The sequence below is a fragment of the Microcebus murinus genome, chromosome X (genome assembly GCF_040939455.1).
Source record: "Microcebus murinus isolate Inina chromosome X, M.murinus_Inina_mat1.0, whole genome shotgun sequence".
Classification (NCBI taxonomy): Eukaryota; Metazoa; Chordata; class Mammalia; order Primates; family Cheirogaleidae; genus Microcebus; species Microcebus murinus.
In genome coordinates this window covers 7,959,254-7,982,965 of record NC_134136.1, presented here as the reverse complement: position 1 = coordinate 7,982,965, position 23,712 = coordinate 7,959,254, and the positions used below count along the sequence as shown (strand labels likewise).

The window sequence follows — 23,712 nt, the reverse complement described above, 5'->3', positions numbered from 1 at the left end:
TCTAGTCTGCATGTAAAAAAAGGAAGCTAATGTAACATGGAAAATAAGTTGTCCCAGATAACTATAAAAATATTTAACTACCTACTTTTAGAATTGCCTGTAAAATCTTGCTTGATTTTCACTGTATAAACAGCTGTTCCACAGGATGTAATATACTAGCACATTCCACTTCAGCTAGAAAAATACAACCACACAAAATTTTCAACAGCTTTAAAATCAGGTCATGACTTACAGGTAGAACATTTTAAAATTCTACCTATATATTTTAACTTCCTACATACATTGCTGTGACATTTTCAATACACATATGTCCAAGGAAACATGACATATAAGGAATTCCAGAATAGCCCACCTTGAGACAAGAGGATGACCATATGGCTTCAAGATGTCAAAATAAATGGAGTACAAGCTTTAAGAGGTTGTATGCCAATTATGGCCTGAGTATACTCTTTTCACATTATCCTTTTCTAATTGGTACATTATATACTCTATTTTACACTGAACTGTACTTAAGCAAGGATCCATTTTAGGCTTGTAGGCTGAGATCATATTCACAATGAGTTATGATCTTCAATAAAAAGAACCATTTTGTAAGAATTTTACAAAATCTATTTCTTTTTACAAAATCTATTTTTTAAATTACAGCTAGACATTTTATACATGTGAAAAACTATTAATACTAACCTATATAGGAAAACTAGCCAAGCTTTGCCACCTTAATCTTTTGTTTTGTTTGTTTATTATTTCTTTTTTAGGGGGAATTGCCCAGTGTTCGCTCTAAGTTCCATGTCCTTTTTCTCCTCTTTGTGGCCTGCATGTTTTTTGTCAGCCTTGTGATTCTCTTTGGTTACCATTGTTGGCTTGTCAGCAGAAACAAAACCACCTTAGGTAAGACTGAATATTAAGACTAGGAGAAAACATATTAATGTGTATCAGAGTGACCTGTGGATTGTTTCCAAGGAAGAGAAAAACTGCCAATGAAGCAATTTAGCTGCAGTGACACCCCTTAGTCCCCAAAGTGAGACAAATGGAAATACATTTTACCAAACTGGAGAGCCATAGTGAATAAAGCTTACAGACTAATAAGAGCATTAGTGAATGAAATCCCACACAAAACCAAAAATGAACATTGTTCTTTATAGTGCATATTGGATAATGGCTCCCCAGATTTACAGCTCAGAAGTTTTCTAAAAGGTGTTCACATGAGGAAATGAAGGAAAGAATCAGTACAGAAGGGAATGTCAGAATGAAGAGGTCAATAAAGATAGAAGAATCTAATTTATTGACCACATCCAAAAATAAGAGTCCTGAGAAAAACATCCAAACCAACAACAAGAATCCAAAAGGCTTGAGAAAAAAAAAATCAAATCAGTGAATATCTATAATCATCAAGAAGCTGTGTAGGGACTGTGGACATGAGGTAAACACATTGAACCAATAAGTCTCTAGAAAATAAGTACAAGAGATGAACATATTTTCTGTCAGTTACTCTATTCACTAGGCTGCTATTTGGAGAACTATATTTCTGATGGATTCCAGTACATTTTTTTCATCTACGATGAAACAAATATTTACATTATATACAAATGAGTACACAAAGAGTGAGGACAAAGTGTCCAAATGTTGAATGTTTAGCTAGGATAGATTTGAGGAAAGATAGTGCAAAAGCCACTAAACTATGGAAATTTATTTGCTAATAATGCTAACATCCAAGAAAGTATTTGCACCCATTTTCTTAATCAAATATATAAATAGCACTTGTTAGGGTGGTAGATTAACACATTTGTTTTAGAGGTCAGCTAGAAAGTAGAAAAGTACTAAAAGCTTCATGATAACAGTCTGAAAACAAAGAACGAATGGGAAGTAGTCAGATTCAGCCAAAGTCCAACAGTGAAAGTGTTTGCTTAATGGGATAAATGTGTGTCTAAAAATAATGTGCACTAAGATGTTCTGACTCCTCATAGTCTTTGAAGTGATTATAGTTCACTCATTGACATTTTATCTGAAGTAAAACTCAGTTTCTTACATTGTAAGTTTCAGCGTGAACATCTTCATTTCTGAAATGTTTCAAAACAAAATCAATATCATTACCGTCTCTCTATGTGTCAGTACTTTGGTCCCAGCTCTAAAGATGGCAACCATTTAACTGTTGTTCTCACTTAGAATCTTCTCACTTAGAATCAAGTAAAGTGCTGTTAAATCTGTTCCTTTACTCCTTAAATCCAGCAGTACAAAATACATACTACCCCTACAGGTGCTTAATTATTTCTACCATCGTGTGTTTCCCCTGCCTTTTTATTAAGAGATTCTATTAAAATAATTATTTATATTGAATAACAAGCTTAGTTTGTACTACGTGATTAAACGAGTATTTACTTAGTAATTTAGCAATAACTAAGAACTAGGGACCTATGCCACCACAGCAAAAAGATATCATAGTTCCATTTCCGATGATGGCACTAAAAATAAATTTTAAAAAAGATATCATAGAATTAAATCATATTCATAGAGAACTGTAAGATCATGACTATAGGGAAATTTGATCTTTTATTGCTTTCTTCCTCTTTTCTTCAACTCCCCTACCCTGCCCCAGAGGCCTTCTGCACTCCAGTGTTTACAAGTGGCCCAGAGAAAAATGGGTTTAACCTTGGCTTCATCAAGAATATCCAGCAAGTGTTTGGAGATAACAAGAAGTTCTGGTTAATACCTATTGGGTCCAGGTAGGTAAATATTACCATTGTAAGAAGTTGATGCTGGACCATGCCTTGAAGCAGCAAATTCAATTTTGATTGTAGTATATAGCAAGTATCAGTCCAATGTGAAACTCTATTCCCCAAGTTTTTCATTTCTAGGTTAGTAAAGATAAATCAGGAGGCAAGAATATGATAAAATAGACACTCTCATGCTTAGTTTGTGGCAGTATAAACTGGAACCAATCTTTTAGAACTGAATTTGGTAATATCTATCCAAAAACCATAAGAATCTACATGTCCATCATCCCAGTAATTCCATATCTGGGAATCTACCCTAAGGATAGAGATAAACTATGCACAAAAATGTTCGCCACAGCATTATTTACAGTTGATAATTAGGAAACAACCTAAATATCCAACAATATAAGAATGGAGAAATATGTATATATGTACATATCTATCGATCTCCACTGGATGGAATATTATGTAGTAAAAAGTAATGGTTATAAAGACTGTGTCACAGTGAAGGGAAATGCTTACTATATTTTTGAGTGAGAAATGTAAAATCCAAAATGGTAGGTACACTGTGATTATAAATTTAAATAAATATTTATAGAAGGAAAATAACAGAAGAGAAATATACAAAAATGCTAAAAGTGGTAAGGGCAATAGTTTTAGAAATCATTTTTCTTTTCTCCATTTTTCATATTTTGGGGTGAAATGTTAATATTATTTTTATGAAAGATGAAATTAAAATAAAAACCAAGAACAAACAAAGATTGACTTAGAGACAGTAGGTAATTCTTAGAACTGCAACAAAAAATGCAGGGAAAGCAGTAAACAAGAAATGAACAGAGCTAAGCTTGTGTCCTTCAAGTGACTTCATGAGTCAGATTGAACCACCATCAACTAAAACAGCGCCGGAGTAGAGCTTCTTTACAGCCTTCCTTTAGAGCTCCAACAGAGATACATTCCATTTCACTTATTTGAGGAAACTTTGTTGGGGTATGATGATAATTAAGGAAAAATTTCTCCCCTCCACCCCCTGGCACTCACTACCCTGACATTTTCTTTGCATGAGTCAATGTTTTACAGGCTCACTTATTTAAGAGATTTAGTATATCCTACTGTCTGGTCCATGAATCCCAAGACGAAACTATGTCAGTGGGTAATATTGATTAATAACTGTTACCAGCATTATCTATACCCCAGCCACACATACACACACTCAGATATGCAACACACCACATCAAAGGAAGATCTATTATAAAATGAGCCTTCTCTGGAATAAAGAACAAAAACAAAAATAATCAAAGCCCAATTACTCTTACATTCTCTGTTGAGTACTGTCAATAAAATCTGTCAACTTTCAATTAAGTACATCCATGAACAGGAGAAAAGAAATAGGTAATATCAAATGAATAATCCAAAAGTAACTCCAATTTAAATTTGGAATGTATGAAGATATATAGACTCAAATATTCAAACTGTAACCCACCCTAGCCAGAGCCAGCTCAGTTCCTTCCGATGTGTCCCATCTTAATGGCCAGAAATTAACCAGGGGGGTGACCCTAGCTTACCATAGATATCCACAAAGTGAGATTCCCATATGTGGATAATTGCCCCCAAAATCTACACGCTAGAGATGCCTCACTCTTGCTCTTTCCCCTAGTTCCTTAATAACCTTTCTGCCATACAAGCCAAATAAATAACAGGGCACTTAATCATTATCACTCACCAATTCACAGCAGTTTATCTCCATTGTATTCAGTGATTCTGAGTCTGCTCAACTTTCTTGAAAATGTAGAATCAAAGCAATAAGATGGATAAAAATTGGGGTCATCACCATTAAATTATATTTATAAAGCTTGCTTTGTGTGCATATTGTCATACTGGGCATTGTGGGAAGCGAGTTAAAGAGTTGCTCAGAGAGTCAAAGCAATGCAGACAAACAAACAAGATATGGAAATTGAGAGCAATGCTATTATAAGAGCGTATTCCACCGTGGCTTTAGACAATAAGCTTAAATATTCCTAAAAAATGCCCCCATCCTATTTCTAAGAGGATTATGGCCTTCATAGAAAGCCTATGCAGCAGCTCACAGCCATTCTTTCCCCATCAGCCCTGGTGATGGACACTCCTTCCCTATGAGATCTATGAATGAGTCACAGAACCCACTGCTAGCAAATGAAGAACCCTGGGAAGACAATGAGGATGACAGCCAAGGTAAGTTGGGTCAGAAGGAAGTCTTGCGCCAGCAGACCAAGCACTATAAAGTCCATGTTAATGTACTCAGTGTAACATGGTGAGTAAATAGTGTCCAGAAAGATTTTTTTAAAGCATATCAACTTCATACATGCCCTCTGGTTGGAAGAGGGCAAGTATGGCCAGATTTGTTTAGCAAACATGGTAGCTTCAATAGGATTACATGGCAGCTTGGAAGGTTCCTTACTAGATTTGTGATACCATAATTTATATAACCAGTCAGATAAATCAGGAAACATAAACAGTGCTGTGCCTGCTTGTAAATAATCCTGCCAGGTGATTGCTCTTGGTGCTTTGCTTGAATGTGAAGCTGTAATTCAATCAATGGGCAGCAGTCCACCTTTCTCTACCCTACTTCATTCACATTGGTTGAATTTTTTTTTAAATCTTATTCTCTGGCCTGTATTAAGAAATCCCAAAACAACAAATGCTGGTGAGGATGTGGAGAGACAGGAGCACTCTTACACTGCTGGTGGGACTGCAAATTAGTGCAACCTTTGTGGAGAAGAATTTGGAGATACCTAAAACAGCTAGAAATAGAAATACCATTCGACCCAGAAATAGCATTGTTGAGCATCTACCCAAAAGAATATAAGTCTCTCTATTATAAAGACATCTGCACCCGAATGTTTATGGCAGCACAATTCACTATTGCACGGTCATGGAAACTACCCAAGTGCCTGTCAATTCATGAGTGGATAACTAAAATGGGGTATATGCTCTCAATGGAATATTACTCAATCCTAAGAGACGACAGTGAGCTAGCATCGTTTATGCTATCCTGGATTAAGCTTAAGCCCGTAATACAAAGCGAGAGGACACAAGATCTGGAAAATAGGCTACACATCTACTCGCCATCAAATTGGTACTCACTGACTAAAATTATGGTGCTGAAAAACGGTAGTGTTCAACAGGGATCTGGGGGGGGGACCCACATCTTAAGGAAGTGGTGAGCATTGTAGGGGGGAAGGGATTACCTCTATCCCTTTTTAGGGAGAGATAAAGATATACATTGTAACCAAAATGTCTGAAAAAAAGATCTGTAATCGGGAATTGGGCAGGGGGAAGGGGGGAGGAGGGGAAGGGTATGCACTTACAAGGTGGGTGCGGTGTGCACCATCTGGAGGCTGGACACGCTAGAAGCTCTGGCATAGCGGGGTAGGGGAGGGGGGGCAGGGGCAAGATATGTAACCCTAACAATATTTGTACCCCCATAATATGAAGGAATAAAAAAAATCTTATTCTCTTTTAGAATGGTTTAAATACATTAAAAAATAAAAGATAGTAATGGGAGCAAGCCTACATCTGCTTGTAGTCTACTTTTCTAAAAGGCAGAAAGGCAAAGGAAAAATAAGGAAACAGAACTTTCCCCTTCCAAGTTTCTCCTACCAGATCATTGGGTCATCTTGAGACTTCTTGTGAAGAGCTAAAAGTTAAGTTCTCATGTTATGTATCCCCCTTGCCATCCTTATTCTTTGTCTCCACCTGTTGCTATACCTACTTCTGTGCCTCAAACATTTGCATATGTTGCTAATACCAGCCCTCAGAGAGTAGTTTTTAGCCAGTGGTCCCAATAATGCAGTGCCTGGCAGCAATTTTGAGTAGGAAATTACAATTATCACAAACTGTACCTGAGATGAAAGAAGCTGAATGAGGACATAGAAAGGCATTAGGGTGGGAGCAGAGGTAGAGAGTAAGCCTTTCTAAATTTTCACCCAGTTAGATTATCCAGGCCCAGTTTCTCTACCCAGAAGTCCAGTTTTACAGAAAAGCATATAACTAAGACTAAAGAAGAGACAAAACAGCCCTAAATTTATAGTTAAAAAAGAAAACAGTTCTTGCCCACAGAACTAACAACATAAGCAACTCCCTTACCCCCTCCTGCTGACTATTGAAAAATTGACTGTATTTTGACCTACCTTTCCTTCAGCCTTCAGTCTTTCTAGATTTTCACTTACAGCAGTCACAACCAATAAGAACTCTTGTGTTGGTATTAAAAAGCCAAACTCTAATAGAAATCAGAGACTTATCAGGTCTTAACCTAGTTTGAAACAACTCCACTATGAAAAAAAACTATTCATATCTGAGCCTTGTGTTGGCAAGTGGAATACTTTGGTGCAGATGTAGCATCGTATCATAAAAAGGGGTTTTTAAATTTTTTTTATATTTCAGAATATCACAGTAGTACAAACACTTTGGTTACACAAATTGTCTTTGCACCACCCAAGTCAGAGCTACAAGCATGCCCATCTTCCAGAAAGTGTGCACCACACCCATTAGGTGTGTACCTGCCCAACACCCAATGAATGTTACTAGCATATGTGTGCATAAGTGTTGATCAGTTAATACCAATTTGATGGTGAGTACATGTGGTGCTTGTTTTTCCATTATTATGATACTTCACTTTGAAGAATGGGCTCCAGCTCCATCCAGAATAATATAAGAGGTATTAGTTCCCCTTTTTATGGCTCTGTAGTACTCCATGGTACAGCAGTGTCCAATTCCAAACTTTTTCAAAAAATATTCAATCATAAAAATGAGTATATAATTGTATAGTTTACAATGTACTTTCATATACTTTTTCTTCATATCCTTTGACCCTCACAACTGTCAGGTTAGGTAAGCATTGTTATTAATACCATCCCCATTTTATAATTGAAGAAACCAAGATTCGGAGATATTAAGTAACTTATCCAAGATCACATAGCAAGAAAGAGGTAGAGCTTGGACTTAATTTGATTCCAAATCCTGTGTTTTTTCTTAGTATAATGCCATGTCTTCCTTTTGGACAAGCATATATGAGACACAGTGCTTTGATTGCGTGTTACCAAAAGCATTCAACTGCTGCTTACATAAATCATAAAATCATATACTGTAAGCCACCTTTAACTTCAGTAAGACCACTATGCCATCTCAAATAGCTGATTTTTTTTCACTGAAGGAGACTCCACAACTCTCCTTTATAACCCATCTCAGTATCTAACAGCTTTAACTATTAGAAAACTATACTGTTCTCTAATGCAAGTTCTCATGCTGTACTATTTGTCCAGTTGATTCTGCATTATCCTTAGTTGCCCCCATTTTCTGTGCATAACTGGTCATATACAAATATATAGATCCGTAGAGTCTTCCGAGAAAATTTAACAGGCATCTTTTTAAAATTTTTGGAGAGACTTGGGGCTATATTTTAGCTTTTTGAGGAAATAATCCAGAGATGTCTGTTCTATTACTGCTTGTCCTCGTTATAAATTTTCCTCTAGCTTACATAATAAAAATTAGAGATTATAATATAGCTCTGCTCTATTCAAATTGGGATCCATTTCCTCCAAATGGTGGCATCTATGGCCCTGCCTGTCATAGTGGCATGAATAATAAATTGTCAGGGTGATTCTTAAATGCAAACTGCTGTGAATCAGAGCCTACTTGTATGTGAAACCCACAACGAACCTCTTCACCTTTCTCCAGGGGACGAGGGAGTAATCCTAGTTCCTTAATATTTTCTTATAGGGCTCATTTCTCAATTTTTTTTATCTTTATGGCTCTGGTGCCTTTCTGAATTTCTATGTCCTTTTACTGTTTCAACAGGTAATAAAGCCTTTGCCATTTTCTAATCATTACTTTTTTCAAACTTAGTTGCTGAACTCTTTGATCATGGACATTTATTATATTTCAGCATCCCTAGAAATCCAAAGAAGGTAGCTACAGTCAATATTCTGTAGGCAGTAAACTTAACAGAGACATTGACAAAGACTCCAACAGCAGAGCTATGGCTATTTCCATTTGCAAGGGAGTAACTCTGTTTTTTCTAAATGTGTATTTATTTATTTGTTTTTCATTGTAAAACTTTGAGGTATATAACAAGATGTTTTGAAATACAAATACATAGTGAAATGATTGCTACAGGTAAGCAATTTAACATGTACATCATCTCACATAGTTACCCTTTTTTTTGTGATAAGAGCACCTAAAATCTACTTCGTTAGAAAATTTCCAGTATACAGTATTATTAACTATAGTGCCCATGCTGTACTTTAAATATCTAGATTTATTCATCCTACATAACTGTTTACTTTGTGCACTTTGACCTATATTTCTCCATCCCCCTGTCCTGCCTGCCTCTGATAATCACCATTCTATTCTGTTTCTCTATATTCAACTCTTTTTTTTCTTTTTTAAGATTCCATATAGAAAGAGATCACACAGTATTTTTCTTTCTATGTGTGGCTTATATCTCTTAATATAATGTCCTCTGAGTTCATCCATGGTGTTGCAGATGGCAGGATTGCCTTCTTTTTAAATGCTGAATAATAATCCTTCATGTGTGTGTGTGCGTATCACAATTTCCTTACCCATTCATCCTTCTACGGACAACTCCAGTTGTTTCCATATCTTGGCTATTATGAATAATCCTGCAGTGAACATTGGAGTGCAGATATCTCTATGAGATACTGATTTCATTTCCTTTAGGTATATACCCAGAAGAGGGATTGCTGGATCATATGGTAGATCTATTTTTAATTATTTGAGGAACCTCCATACTGTTTTCCACAATGGCTGTACTAGTTTATATTCCCATCAACAATGGATAATTGTTCCTTTTTCTCCACATCCTCACAATATTTATCTTTTGACTTAAGAATAACCATCCTAACAAGTGGGAAGTGATATCTCATGGTAGTTTTGATTTCCATTTCCCTGATGATTAGTGATGTTGAGTACCTTTTCACATACCTGTTAGCCATTTGTATGTCTGCTATACAAAAATGTCTATTCAGATCCTTTGCTCAATTTTTAATCAGTTTTTTTTCCCTTGAATTTTGCAAGTTCCTATGTATTGTGGATATTAACCCCTTATCAGATATATATTCACAAATATTTCCTCCCATTCTGTAAGTTGCAATTTCATTTTTATTAAGATTTAAAAATTCTAGTTTATTTATTCTTTTTTTTTTTTTTTTTTTTTTTGAGACAGAGTCTCACTTTGTTGCCCAGGCTAGAGTGAGTGCCATGGCATCAGCCTAGCTCACAGCAACCTCAAACTCCTGGCTCAAGCAATCCTTCTGCCTCAGCCTCCCAAGTAGCTGGGACTACAGGCATGCGCCACCATGCCCGGCTAATTTTTTCTATATAAACTAGTTGGCCAATTAATTTCTTTCTATTTATAGTAGAGACGGGGTCTCGCTCTTGCTCAGGCTGGTTTCGAACTCCTGACCTCGAGCAATCCGCCCGCCTCGGCTTCCCAGAGAGCTAGGATTACAGGCGTGAGCCACTGCGCCCGGCCCATTTTTTGATATATAACTATGAGGAAGCCATTCTTATTTTACTTAACATTGTTAATCTAAGAAATCTAGTAATTTGAAATTATACTGAGGTTTTTAAATTTTTTTATTGATACATAATAAATGTACATATTTTGGGGATACATGTGATATTTTAATACATTCATATAATATGAAAAGACCAAATATTAGGCTGTCCATCATCTTAAATATTTATCTTTATGCTAGGAACATTCAAATTATTCTCTTTTAACTATTTTGATATGTAAAGTAGATTATTGTTAACTATAGTCAACCTATTGATGTATCCAACATGGGGTCTTATTTCTTCTGTCTGTATATTTGTACCCATTAGTCAACCTCTCTTCATCCCCCTTCACCCCTCTACCCTTCCCAGCCTCTCATAACCACCAATATACTATCTTTATGAGATCACTGTTTTAGCTCCAACATACAAGTGAGAATCTGCGGTATTCCTCTTTCTGTGCTTGATTTATTTCACTTAACACAATGACCTCCATTTGCATCCATCCTGCTGCAAAGACAGAATTTCAATCTTTTTATGACTAAATAATATTCCACTGTGTATATATACCACATTTTCTTTATCCATTCATCCATTTTTAGCACTTAGTTTGATTTCATATTTTGGTTGTAAATAGTGCTGTGATAAACATGTGTAAGTGTAGATATCTCTTTGATATATTGATTTCCTTTCTTTTGAATATATACCCAGTAGTGGAATTGCTGCATCATTTGATGGTTCTATTTTTAATTTATGAGGAACTTCCATAGAGTTTTGCATAGTGGCTGTACTAATTTATATTCCCATCAACAGTATATGAGGTTTCTCCTTTCTCTTTTTATTTTTTATTTTTTTATGTTTTTTGAGACAGACTCTCACTTTGTCACCTGGGCTAGAGTGCTGTGGTGTCAGTATAACTCACAGCAGCCGCAAACTCCTGGGCTCAAGCCATCCTCCTGCCTCAGCTTCCCGAGTAGCTGGGACTACAGGTGTGAGCCACCACGCCCGGCTAATTTTTTCTATTTTTAGTAGAAACAGAGTCTCGCTCTTGCTCAGGCTGGTCTTGAACTCCTGAGCTCAAGTGATCCTCCTGCCTCAGCCTCCCAGAGTGCTAGGATTACAGGCATGAGCCACCGCACCCTGCCGAGGGGTTCCCCTTTCTCTATATCCTCACCATCATACATTATTCCCTGTCTTTTTAACAAAAGCAGTTTGAAGTGCAGTGAGATGATATCTCATTGTAGTTTTGATTTGCATTTCCCCAAGGATTAGTGATATTGAGCATTGTGTTATCTACCTGTTGGCCATTTGTATGTCTTCTTTGGAGAGATGTCTATTCATATCTTTTGTCCCTTTTAAAATAAGATTATTTGGTTCTTTGCTATTGAATTGTTTGAGCTCCTTATATATTCTGGTTATGAATCCCTTGTCAGATGGAGAGTTTGCAAATATTTTCTCCCATTCTGTGGACTGTCTGTTCAGTTTGTTGATTGCTTTCTTTGCTGTGCAGAAACTTTTTTAGCTTGATTTAATCCCATTTGTCTATTTTTGCTTTGGTTGCCTGTGCTTTTGAGGTCTTATACAGAAAAACTTTGTCAAGACCAATGTCCTGGAGCATTTCTTCAATGTTTTCTTCTAGTCATTTCATAGTTCCCAGGTCTTAAATTTAAGTTTTTAATCCATTTTGATTTTATTTTTGTATATAGTAAGAGATGGAGTCTAGTTTCATTCTTATGCTATGGTTATCCAGTTTTCCAAAAGCTATGTGTTGAAGAGACTGTCTTTTCCCCATTGTATGTTCTTGGTACTTTTGTCAAAAATAAGTTGTGTGTAAATAGATGGGTTTACATCTGGTTTCCCTATTGTGTTCCATTGGTCTATGTGTCAGTTTTTGTGCCAGTACCATGCTGATTTAGTTACTATAATTTTGTAGTATATTTTATTATATAATAGTAGTATATAAGTAGTTTTAGTATATAATGTAGTATATAAGTTAGGTAGTATGATGCCTTCAGTTTTGTGTTTTGCTCAGGATTCCTTTAACTATTCAGGCTCTTTCGTGGTTCCATATAAATTTTAGGATTGTTTTTCTATTTCTGTGAACAATGTCATTAATATTTTGATTGGGATTGCATTGGCCTATATGTTGCTTTGGGGAGTATTGACATTTAAACAGTATTAATTCTTCCAAACCATGAGCATGGAATATCTTTCCATTTTTGGTGTCCTCTTCAATTTCTTTCATTGGTGTTTTATAGTTTTCCTTGTATGGATCTTTCACTTCATTGGTTAAATTAATTCCTAGGTATTTTATATTCTTTGTAGCTATTATAAGTGGGATTGCTTTCCTGATCTCTTTTTCATATTGTTCACTATTGGTATATATAAATTCTACTGATTTTTGTATATTGATTTCGTACCTTGCAACTTTACTGCATTTATCAGTTCTAACAATTTTATACTAGAGTCTTTAGGATTTTCTAAATATAAGATCATATTATCTGTGAACAAGGATAATTTGACTTCTTCCTTTCCAGTTTGGATTCATTTTATTTTGTTGTCTTGTCTGATGGCTCTGACCAGGACTTCTATTATTATGTTGAATAAAAATGGTGAAAGTGGGCATTCTTATCTTGTTCCGGATCCTAGATGAAAGGTTTTCAGTTTTTCACCATTCATTATAATGTTAACTGTGGGTTTGTCATATATGCCATTTAGTATTTTGAGGTATGTTCTTTCTATACACAGTTTGATGAGGCATTTTATAATAAAGGGATGTTGAATTTTATCAAATGATTTTTCAGCATTTTTTAAAAATGATTGCATGTTTTTTGTTGTTGGTTCTGTTAATGTGTTGTATCATATTTACTGAATTGCCTATGTCGAACCATTCGTGCATCCCTGGGATGAATCTCATTTGATCATGGGGAATGATCTTTTTAATGTGTTGTTGAATTTGGTTTGCTAGTATTTTTTTTTTTTTTTTTTTTTTAGGATTTTTACATCTATGTTCATCAGTGATGTTGGCCTGTAGTTTTCTTTTTGTAGTGATACCCTATAGTATCAGGGTAATTTGGCCTCATAGAATGAGTTTGGAAGTTTTCCCTTCTCTTCAATTTTTTGAAGAGTTTGAGTAGAATTGACATTAGTTCTTCTTTATATGATTGGTAGAAATCAGTAGTGAAGGCATCAGGTCCTGGGCTTTTCTTTGATGGGAGACTTTTTATTATGGCTTCAATCTCATTACTCATTACTGATTTGTTCAGGTTTCCTATTTCTTCATAGTTCAATATTGATAAATTGTATGCTTCCAGGAATTTATCCTTTTATGATAGGTTTTTCAATTTGTCAGTGAATAGTTGTTCATAATCATCTCTAATGATTCTTTGTATAACTGTGGTCTCAGTTGTTATGTCTCCTTTTTCATTTCTGATTTATTTATTTGGGTCTTCTTCCTTTTTTTATTAGTCTAGCTAAAGGTTTGTCAGTTTTGTTTATCTTTTAAAAAACCCAATTTTTCATTTCATTGATCTTCTGTATTATTTCATTAGTCTCAATTTCATTTATTTCTGCTCTGATCTTTATTATTTCTTTCCTTCTACTAATTTTGGGTTTGGTTTGTTCTTGCTTTTCTAGTTCTTTGAGGTACATCATTAGGTTAATTACTTGAAGTCTTCACTTTTTTGATGTAGTTGTTTATTACTATACATTTCCCTCTTAGTGGTGCTTTTGCTGTACCCCATAGATTTTGATATGTTGTATCTCCATTTTCATTTGTTTCAAGACATTTTAAAATTTCCTTTTTAATTTCTTCAGTGACTCATTGGTTGTCCATGAGCATGTTGTTTAATTGTCGTGTGTTTGTGTAGTTTCAGAAGTTTCTCTTGTTATTGATTTCTATTTTTATTCCATTGTGGTCAGAAAAGACACTTGATATGATTTTTTTTTTTTTGAATCTGTTCAGACTTGTTTTGTGGCATAAGACGTGGTCTATGCTGGAGAATATTCAATATGCTGATGAAAAAGAATGTGTATTCTGCAGCAATTGTGTGAAATGTCCTGTAAATGTCAGTTATCCTATTAAGTCTAATATGTAATTTAACTCCAACGTTTCTTTGTTGATTTTCTGTCTAGATGATGTGTCTATTACTGAGAGTGGGGTATTCAAGTCCCCCAGTATTATTGTATTACAGTCTATCTCTCCCTTTAGCTCTATTAATGTTTTCTTTATACACTTGGAAGCTCCAGTGTTGGGTCCATAGATATTTATAATTGTTATATCTTCTTACAGAAATGATCCTGTTATTATATAGTGACCTTCTTTGTCTCTTTTTACAGTCTTTGATTTGTAGTCCATTTTATCTGATATAAGTATAGTTACTCCTGCTCTTTTTTGTCATCTAGTTGTGTGGAATATCTTTTTACACCCTTTCACTTTCAGACTTAAAAACTTCCTTTAGCATTTTTTGTAAGATGGTTGTGGTGGTGGTGAATGCTTTCAGCTTTTGTTTGTCTGGGAAAGACTTTATCTTTCCTTCATATTTGAAGGATAACTCTGCTGGATATAGTATTCTTGATTGGCAGTATTTTTCTTTCAGCAGCTTGAAAATGTCATCCTATCCCCTCCTGGCTTGTATGGTTTCTATTGAGAAGGCTGTTGCCAGATGAATTGGAGCTTGTTTATATGTTATTTGCTTCTTTTCCCTTGTTGCTTTTAGGATCTTTTCTTTGTCCTTGACCTTTGAGAGTTTGCTTATTGTATGCCTTGGGTTAGTCTTATTTGGGTCAAATCTGTTTGGTTTTCTCTGCCTTTCCTGTATCTGGATATTTATCTCTTTCTCAAGTTTTGTAAAGTTTTCTGTTATTATTTCTTTGAATAAGTTTTCTCCCTCTTACTCAACTTCCTCTTGAACACAAATAACTTTTAGATTTGGGAAATTGAGAAGTGAAAAATCTCTAAGCAGACAATAATAGAATTGGACTTCCACATCCCTGGCAATGTCTCCTCCCAATCTGTCTGGCACCAAGCATTGTTGCCTTTTCCAGGGGAAAGGAAGGCCAGTATATCCCTCTCTGACATGTTGCTAACATCACCTAGGAGTAACTATTTTATCACTACCATTGACTGAATAATGATATTAGCTGGCTTGAGAGGTGTTCTCATCCAAAAATACTTTAGGATAAATAGAAATATAGTCCAGTTGTTAGGAAAATTTACTCTGAAGAGCTAATCAAGAAGGTATAAGAGATTTATTTTCACATTGACTTATATAAGCAACTTGTAGTCATCTGCAGTTCTTATGTTGGGGTCCTCCCACAGAGAAGCCAAAGTTGAACTATGTAAAAATATATAGTATGATTGCTGATATAACATCTTTCTTAATATTCTCCCATGAGGTTGCTATCATGGGTGTGTATTTGCCCAGGCTATAAGGGAAGCAAGTCACCTGAGCCCTGGATGGTAGCTATGAAATTTCTTAACAGTCTAGGCTTAACCCTGATAGAGAAGGGCAGAACTTTCCAGAGTAAAGCTGTCCCAGAGTTTATAAACTCTAGATAAACCTAAACTATTTTCTAGATAAACCTAAACTCATAGTAATCTGCCTTTCAATAATTCCCCTGCCTGGACCCACAAATTAGAGTCTTCAAAAAAAAATGATTGCCAAGAACATCTATTTTGTGATTACGTAACAGGAGCTGAACTCAGTGTGGGCTTTGATATAAGTACCAAGGTTCGCATCTGTCAATTGTAATGACATGACCTCTATTCATTAGACTTAGTTCCTTTATTGCCTAATAAAGAAGTTAAGGTCAGTTTTTTTCCTCCTTCTCACCCAGCTCTTCCATCAGCCTGGTTTGAGAGATCAGTAGGGAGCTCCGGTCATGATTAAGCCCCAGGGTACATGGTAATTATGCACAGCCTATTCCAGTTATTCTCTACCAGTGTACTATGACAAGAAAAACATTTTACAAGAATTCAGTGGTGGGCCGGGCGCTGTGGCTCACGCCTGTAATCCTAGCTCTTGGGAGGCCGAGGCGGGCGGATTGCTCAAGGTCAGGAGTTCAAAACCAGCCTGAGCAAGAGCGAGACCCCGTCTCTACTATAAATAGAAAGAAATTAATTGGCCAACTGATATATATATAAAAAATTAGCCGGGCATAGTGGCGCATGCCTGTAGTCCCAGCTACTCGGGAGGCTGAGGCAGAAGGATCACTGGAGCCCAGGAGTTTGAGGTTGCTGTGAGCTAGGCTGACGCCACGGCACTCACTCTAGCCCGGGCAACAAAGTGAGACTCTGTCTCAAAAAAAAAAAAAAGAAAAAAAAAAAAGAATTCAGTGGTGAAAGAACTGAACTTTCCTTAACTAGCCAAACTGCTTTTAGCTCCAGTAATGAGACTGAAAATGAACTCTTTAATTTATTTTGATAATATTTATAGAGTATATACCAGGAGGGGTATTTTTATCAAGTAAAAAAACTTAATGATACAAAAACAAAAATTTGCTTTACATTGTTATGTTGTTAATGATAACCAGGGCTTGGAGGAATTAATCTCCTTCACATCAAATGCTAGACACTTATCGAGAAAAATATTGAATTCAGATGCTAGTATATTAAGTGTTTTACATATAGCCTAAATTCTTATTCCTTTATTTGCATAAAACTTTCTTTGTATGGCACCCATTAATACTGCTTGAAGTAGAAGATCTTTCTGATTTATTTTCAGTTTGATACTTTCTGCTACCATGACAAATAACCCATTAGAAAGAATAATAGAAGAAATAAACTAGTATTTATTGAGAGCATATTAGGGGAATGCAATTGGACCTGTAAGGTGTGTTATAGAGTATAGTCTCTGAACTCAAAAGTCTTGCATTTATTTGGGTAGACTAGATGTGTATATAAAATGTTGCCTAACAAAACACAATACAGGATTTGTTATTTGCCAAATAAATAGAACCATGAAGTTTGTACTATTGGAATTCAAAGGAAAGGGTGATTTCCTGTGGGCTGGGCTGATCAGAAAAGGTTTCATAGAGGAGGTAGACTTTGGGCTTTAAAAATTAGATAGCATCTGGATTGGTGGCAAGTAATGAAGAGGCAGAAGGTACAAGGAAAGTCACAGTTTGTAATGTATAAGACCCCAGGCTAAGTGAGGGAACACAAAGAAAGTAGCCTGGCTCTAGTAGATAGTTGGGCAATAGAGGACTCGATGGAAACTAAGTGCAATAAGAGACCTCATCACCTTCATTTCAGTATTCTACGTAACCCTAGCAAAATAGAGTTGTGTATAGAAAATGATTGTGAGATTAATTCAGCAGGCAAATTAGTATCAATTTGGATGGGGCTTAACACACAAATTTCTTCAGAAGAAATTTATTCTATGGGCGATAGGGACAGGGGTGTGATGAGAAGAAAATGTTTAAGGAAGATGATGAAGTGATACTTCTATCTTAGCACACTTCCATTGTATCCCAGAGATTGCTGTAATCCCTAGACTTTCCGAGAGGATTGGTGAGAGCCCTTCTCCTCATCACAACTCAGACTCTCTAAGTATATCCTGTATACAAGAGCTCTGGTTCAGAGATGAGAGGGCTTTCACATCAAGAGCTTTGTTGTTTAGAAGCCTCTCTGGGTAATATTCTGTGCAATCACCACCCAGTCAGAGACAGCCATTGAATCTTGCTTGAAGAAAAAATTACTTTATCACTTAGTTCTTCAGGCCTAACCAGACCTGTATTATCATGTCTAAGGAACTTTAAAACAATGCCACAGGACTTAGACAGGGTCCTAAGTTAAATCGATGCTTTCTACCTCAAAGAATATACTTCCTGAGGGGTACCAAATTGCCCTTATTTATTTCCATGTATGATGGTGATAGGTAGGGCCAACTATGGAAGAATCCTTAGTCTCAGTCCATTTTTTTACCAGCTCTCTACATAGGAATTTAAGATACCTTTGCCTATACTGACATCTTACCAAACAAACCTTTTCATGAGTCATATAATTATGATTACATATTTAGGATGATTAAATAAGTGGATCTTTTTCAAAAAAAACTTTTTTGTCTCTTATTCCTATAGGCAGTATCGTTCTGGGGTAAGATGTCTGGCTGGCTGATCAAGAATATAATAGGCAAAAAAGGAGGAAGAGAGAGAAATTAATATTTGCTAAATTTATTTGGGGAGATAGGACACATACATGAAAAATTGCCTAACAAAACATAATACAGGAGGCCAGGTGTGGTGGTGGTGCATGCCTATAATCCTATCACTCTAGGAGGCCAAGGAAGGAACATCACTTGAACTCAGGAATTCAAGACCAGCCTGAGCAAGAATGAGATGCCGTCTCTACTAAAATAGAAAAAATTAGCTGGACGTGGTGGCACATGCCTGTAGTCCCAGCTACCTGGGAGGCTAAGGCAAGAGAATCGCTTGAGCCCAAGAGTTGGAGGTTGCTGTGAACTAGCCTAATTCCACAGCACTCTAGCCTGGGCAACAGAACAAGACTCCGTTTCAAAAAATAAAAATCCCACAATACAGGATATGTTATTGGTCAAAGGAATAGAACCATAAACTTTGTGCTATGGAAATTCGAAAGCAAGAGTGATTTTTTATGGGCTGGGCTGGTCAGAAAATACTTCACAGAGGAGGTCTTAAAAATTAGGTAGCATCTCGTTTGGTGGCAAGAAATGAAGAGGCAGAAGGTACAGGAAAGTCATAGGTTGTAATGCACAAGACCTCAAGCTAAGTGAGGGGGACATGAAGAAAGTAGCATGGCTCCAGTAAAGAGTCTGAGTGGTAGGTGACTAGATAGAAACTCATTGAAATCAAAGACATCATCTTCATTTCAGTTTTCTCTGCAACCCTAGCAAAATAAGGCTGCATATAGAAAATGATTGTTAGATTGATTCAAATGGTGCAACTAATATTTGTTGAATGCATATTATGCATGAGGTGATTTACAAGCTTTGTAACATTTTATAGTCATAATCACTTTGTGGGTCGTAAATATTAAATAATCCCATTTTATAGCTGAGGAAACTAAACTCAGAGAAACCCGAAGTCGCATAGTGAGTAAGTGATAGATCCTAACTCCAAAGTCCAAACCCTTAGCCACTATACCACCCAGTATCTCTCCTTTGCTCCTATTTACTTTTCAATTTATAGATCTTTTTAAGTTCCATTTGAAAGCAAATTATCTCAGCTCCTGTGCCTCTATCACCAAAAATAGAAGGATGGGGAATCCTGCATAGAGCTCTGGCATGGGAAATATTTCCCAGTTCTGCCACTAGGTTCAGTGTGTGAGTTTTGGAAAATCCTTTCTCTCTGGACCTCAGTTTCAATTCCATGATCTCTAAGCTATCTTCATCTCTAAGGTGTGATATTTTATAATCCCATCTGACACTTGGGGGTCAGATGTCAAGCTGAATAACCACAACCTGATATCTTTGACCAAATGTTCCTTTCTTTTTTCAGAAGTAATGCTATTATAAACTAGAGACCAGTATAAACTTACATTGTTGGCCGGGCGTGGTGGCTCACGCCTGTAATCCTAGCACTCTGGGAGGCCGAGGCGGGTGGATTGCTCGAGGTCAGGAGTTCGAAACCAGCCTGAGCAAGAGTGAGACCCCGTCTCTACTATAAATAGAAAGAAATTAATTGGCCAACTAATACATATAGAAAAAAAAATAAACTTACATTGTTGATATACCTTCCACATTCCAGAACTGAATTTCTTTCTTTTTTTTTACTTTTATCATATTAGGGGGGTACAAATATTGTTAGGGTTACATATATGAATTTCTTTCTTGATGTGTTCTCTCTGTATATACCCAGTTGCTCCCTCTTACCACTTCTACCTAGCATTTTGGTCACTGGCCTATAAACAACCTGTTCTCATACTTATTCTCATACTTGTCATTCGCCTTTGTTTCATAGTAGGAATCCTAGGTTTCATCCCTGAAGGCATCAAACACAATGCACTGGGCTAGGGAAAGGCTACTCCTTTGGGTAGCTTGGAGTTTTCCAAATGATTTCTCCCCCATGTTTCTATTTATATTTTTACCGGGAATTCCCTCATCTTCTAATCCCCTATGTTTCTAGATAAGAAGAGAGGGAGTTTCCATATGCTCAGCTCCTGGAAAACTGACCTCATTCAGTAATACCATGGATGTTTATTTTACTGCTTTCCCTTCATTGTCCAACCCTAAGCTCTAAATTGGTATGTGTTCATGAAATAATGCAAGTTTCTAATCATTCAGTTCAATTCAGAAAGCATTTCCTAAGGGTACACTTCAAACAAGGTACTGTGGAGGGATATAAAGTTAAATACAAGGTCACCTCTACCCTCAAGGAATTTGCAATTTCAGGAAAAGATAAGAAAAGCACATAAGTCTAACATGATACTTGGTATGCTCATTGCCATAAAATGATGCTAGTAATTACATACCTAATGTAGGCTTAGCCCTGTGCTAGGTACTGTGTGGTACATGCATTAAGTATGTGATTGCTAGTGATGCTTAAATACTGAGTGTATCTATAAAGGGAGAAAGTGTATAGGCTATACTGGTGAGAGTTTTGAGGGAGAGGCAGGACTTAAGCTAGATGTTATTAGGATGGATAACATCAAGATAGATGCTAGGAAGAAGGAAATAGCATTCCAGGTAAGAGTTTCAACATAAATGTGGTAAGAACACTGAGGAATCAATCCATTTTGAAACACCAGGTAGGCATTGTGGGTTGTGAGCCATAGTCTTAGACAAGTAAAATATAGCCAGATGGTGCCGGGCTTTGTAGACTTGATATAATAGAAAATAACTATTAATTTTATGATCCTGAGTGATATATTAATATAATCTGCAAGGTAAATTTTAGAAAGACTACTGATGTACTGTTGTGCAGGATGGATTGGAATTTGGACAGACAAGAACTGGAAAGAGTAGCAAAAAGCTGGGTCTGTGTCACAGTGGCTTCATGAGTGGTGGTAAGGCTAGAAGTGGAGAGGAAGGATAAAAAACAAAAGACATTTTAAATAACTGGAAATAATTCCACTGTCTAGAGAGAACTGGGAGTCATTTGTCCAGAAATGGCAGCTAAATACCTAGAGGTAAAGAAGATAATCAAAGAAAGAATAAAACTAAAGAAAAGAGATAGAATGTAATCACCTAAGCAGTGTTGCCATACATCCATGTGGACAAGGGAATGAATGGTGAAATAGAAAGTCACAAGGTCAAGGATAGAACATTAAAGAACACTCATAGTTTGGAGGAGGGAATCCCAGAAATACTGTGAATGGGAGAGTATTGCTCCTATTTTACAGATGAAAAAGCTGAGGCTGGGGAGGCAATGTGACTTATGTAAGGTCATAAAGCAGTCACAACTCAACCTAAGTTCTTCCAGACTTCATTGTGTCCTCTTCCCTATTCTTCCCAATCTGTCAGAACCAGTGGCCGGAAAGAAGTGTACATATACTGCCAGTCACTTCACATAGTATCAAGGGTTTATGTGGGAACCTAGAATTTTAAAGGAAAGGAGGAGATGTAGGACAAGACAGGAAGAGAATAAGAGCTTCACCAGCATACGCTAAAACTAAAATGACATCATTCTTGGTTCAAGTAGACATCTGTTGAATAATGGTGAAATTACTACTGCATAGACAGCAAGAACAGGAAGGATTGGGGGAAGCAACATAGGGCAGATGGTAGAAAGAGAAGGTGAATTGACTTCCTAAATTCTGTATTTGTCTTCTATTATGCATAGCCTGATTTCTTGAGGTGTCTGCATTTTTCAATTTAGTTCTCACGAAGTGAGCTATCTTTGCAGCCTTAGGTTAATCTAACCCTAGGAGAGCAACCATTAAGGGAGTTGATAATCATGTTTTTCAGCTCAGTCCCCAATGTCTGCAAGTATATGATTTTAATTCAAATAATTTCTTGGAATAAGTGTTCTGTGCCAAATAAGAGTGCAAGTTGCAGAAGAAAAAAGTAAAAGAGGCCAGGCACAGTGGCTCACACCAGTAATCCTAGCACTCTGGGAGGCCGAGGCGGGTGGATCACTCTAGGTCAGGAGTTCAAGACCAGCCTGAGCAAGAGCGAGACCCCATCTCTACTATAAATAGAAAGAAATTAATTGGCCAACTAATATATATAGAAAAAATTAACTGGGCATGGTGGTGCATGCCTGTAGTCCCAGCTACTCGGGAGGCTGAGGCAGCAGGATTGCTTGAGCCCAGGAGTTTGAGGTTGCTGTGAGCTAGGCTGACGCTATGGCACTCACTCTAGCCTGGGCAACAAAGCAAAACTCTGTCTCAAAAAGAAAAAAAAAAGTAAAAGAAACCCACCTAGCAGAATACTAAAAGCCAACTTCTAGAAAGGCTCATTGCCAAACCATACCTATAAAATTCTGAGATAGCCCATCATCAGCAAGGAGTGGGCACTGAGCAAATTAGCATCACTTCTCTCTAGCAGCAAGGCAAGGAAGTTCATTGCACTTCCAGAATTGTCTTTGACTCTTTGTCAATTGCCTTCTTGGTAGAAATGTTGGATAGGTGGTATGAGATGTATGCTTAAGCACTTGCTATCTCTTTTTCTCTTTGTTAGACAAACACAAAGGCAGAATTCTCACTTTTTTTTTTTTGAGACATACTCTGTTGCATGGGCTAGAGTGCCATGATATCAGCCTAGCTCACAGCAACCTCAAACTCCTGGGCTCAAGCGATCCTCCTGCCTCAGCCTCCCAAGTACTGGGACTACAGGTGCTCACCACCATGCCCGGCTAATTTCTTGTTTCTATTTTTAGTTGCCTGGCTAATTTTTTTAAATTATTTTTAGGAGAGACAGGGTCTCACTCTTGCTCAGGCTGGTCTAGAACTCCTGAGCTCGAGCGATCCAACCCCCTTAGCCTCCCAGAGTGAAGGGTTACAGGCATGAGCCGCTATGCCTGGGCCAGAGCCACTTTTACTTTTCCACTTTTCTTGGAAGAAATCTTTTTTTTTTCCTTTTATTTTATCATATTATGGGAGTACAAATATTGTTAGGGTTACAGATATTTCCTCTGCCATTCCTCCCCCACCCCCCCACCCCCGCCTTGTCAAAACATCAAGCGTGTCCAACCCCCAGGTGGTGCGCATCACACCTATTTGGTAAGTATATATCCTTCCCCTCCTCCCCCTCCCATCTGCCCACCACCCGATAAAAGTTTTCTTTTCTTTTTTTTTTTTTTTCCTTTTTTGACCTTTTGGTTACATTGTGTATCTTTGGCTTTCCCTACGAAGGGTTAGAGATATTCCCTCCCCCACACACACAATGCTCACCACATCCCTAAGATGTGTATCCCACCCCCCCGAATCCCTGGTGAACCCTACCACCATTTGAGCACCATATTTTTAATCAGTCAGTACCAATTTGATGACGAGTAGATGTGGAGCCCATTTTCCAGATCTTGTGCTGTC

At 36.9% G+C, this 23,712-nt stretch overlaps 1 protein-coding gene across 1 annotated transcript in view; it reads left to right on the top strand.

Moving 5' to 3' along the window:
• The window catches only part of ZDHHC15 (zDHHC palmitoyltransferase 15), a 96,442-nt gene that overhangs the window by 59,825 nt on the left and 12,905 nt on the right, over positions 1-23,712 (top strand). The window contains exons 8-10 of the mRNA XM_012755350.3: positions 756-888; positions 2,594-2,720; positions 4,816-4,919. Of these exons, the coding sequence (XP_012610804.1) occupies positions 756-888; positions 2,594-2,720; positions 4,816-4,919 (364 nt within the window). The remainder of the gene's footprint in view (positions 1-755; positions 889-2,593; positions 2,721-4,815; positions 4,920-23,712) is intronic.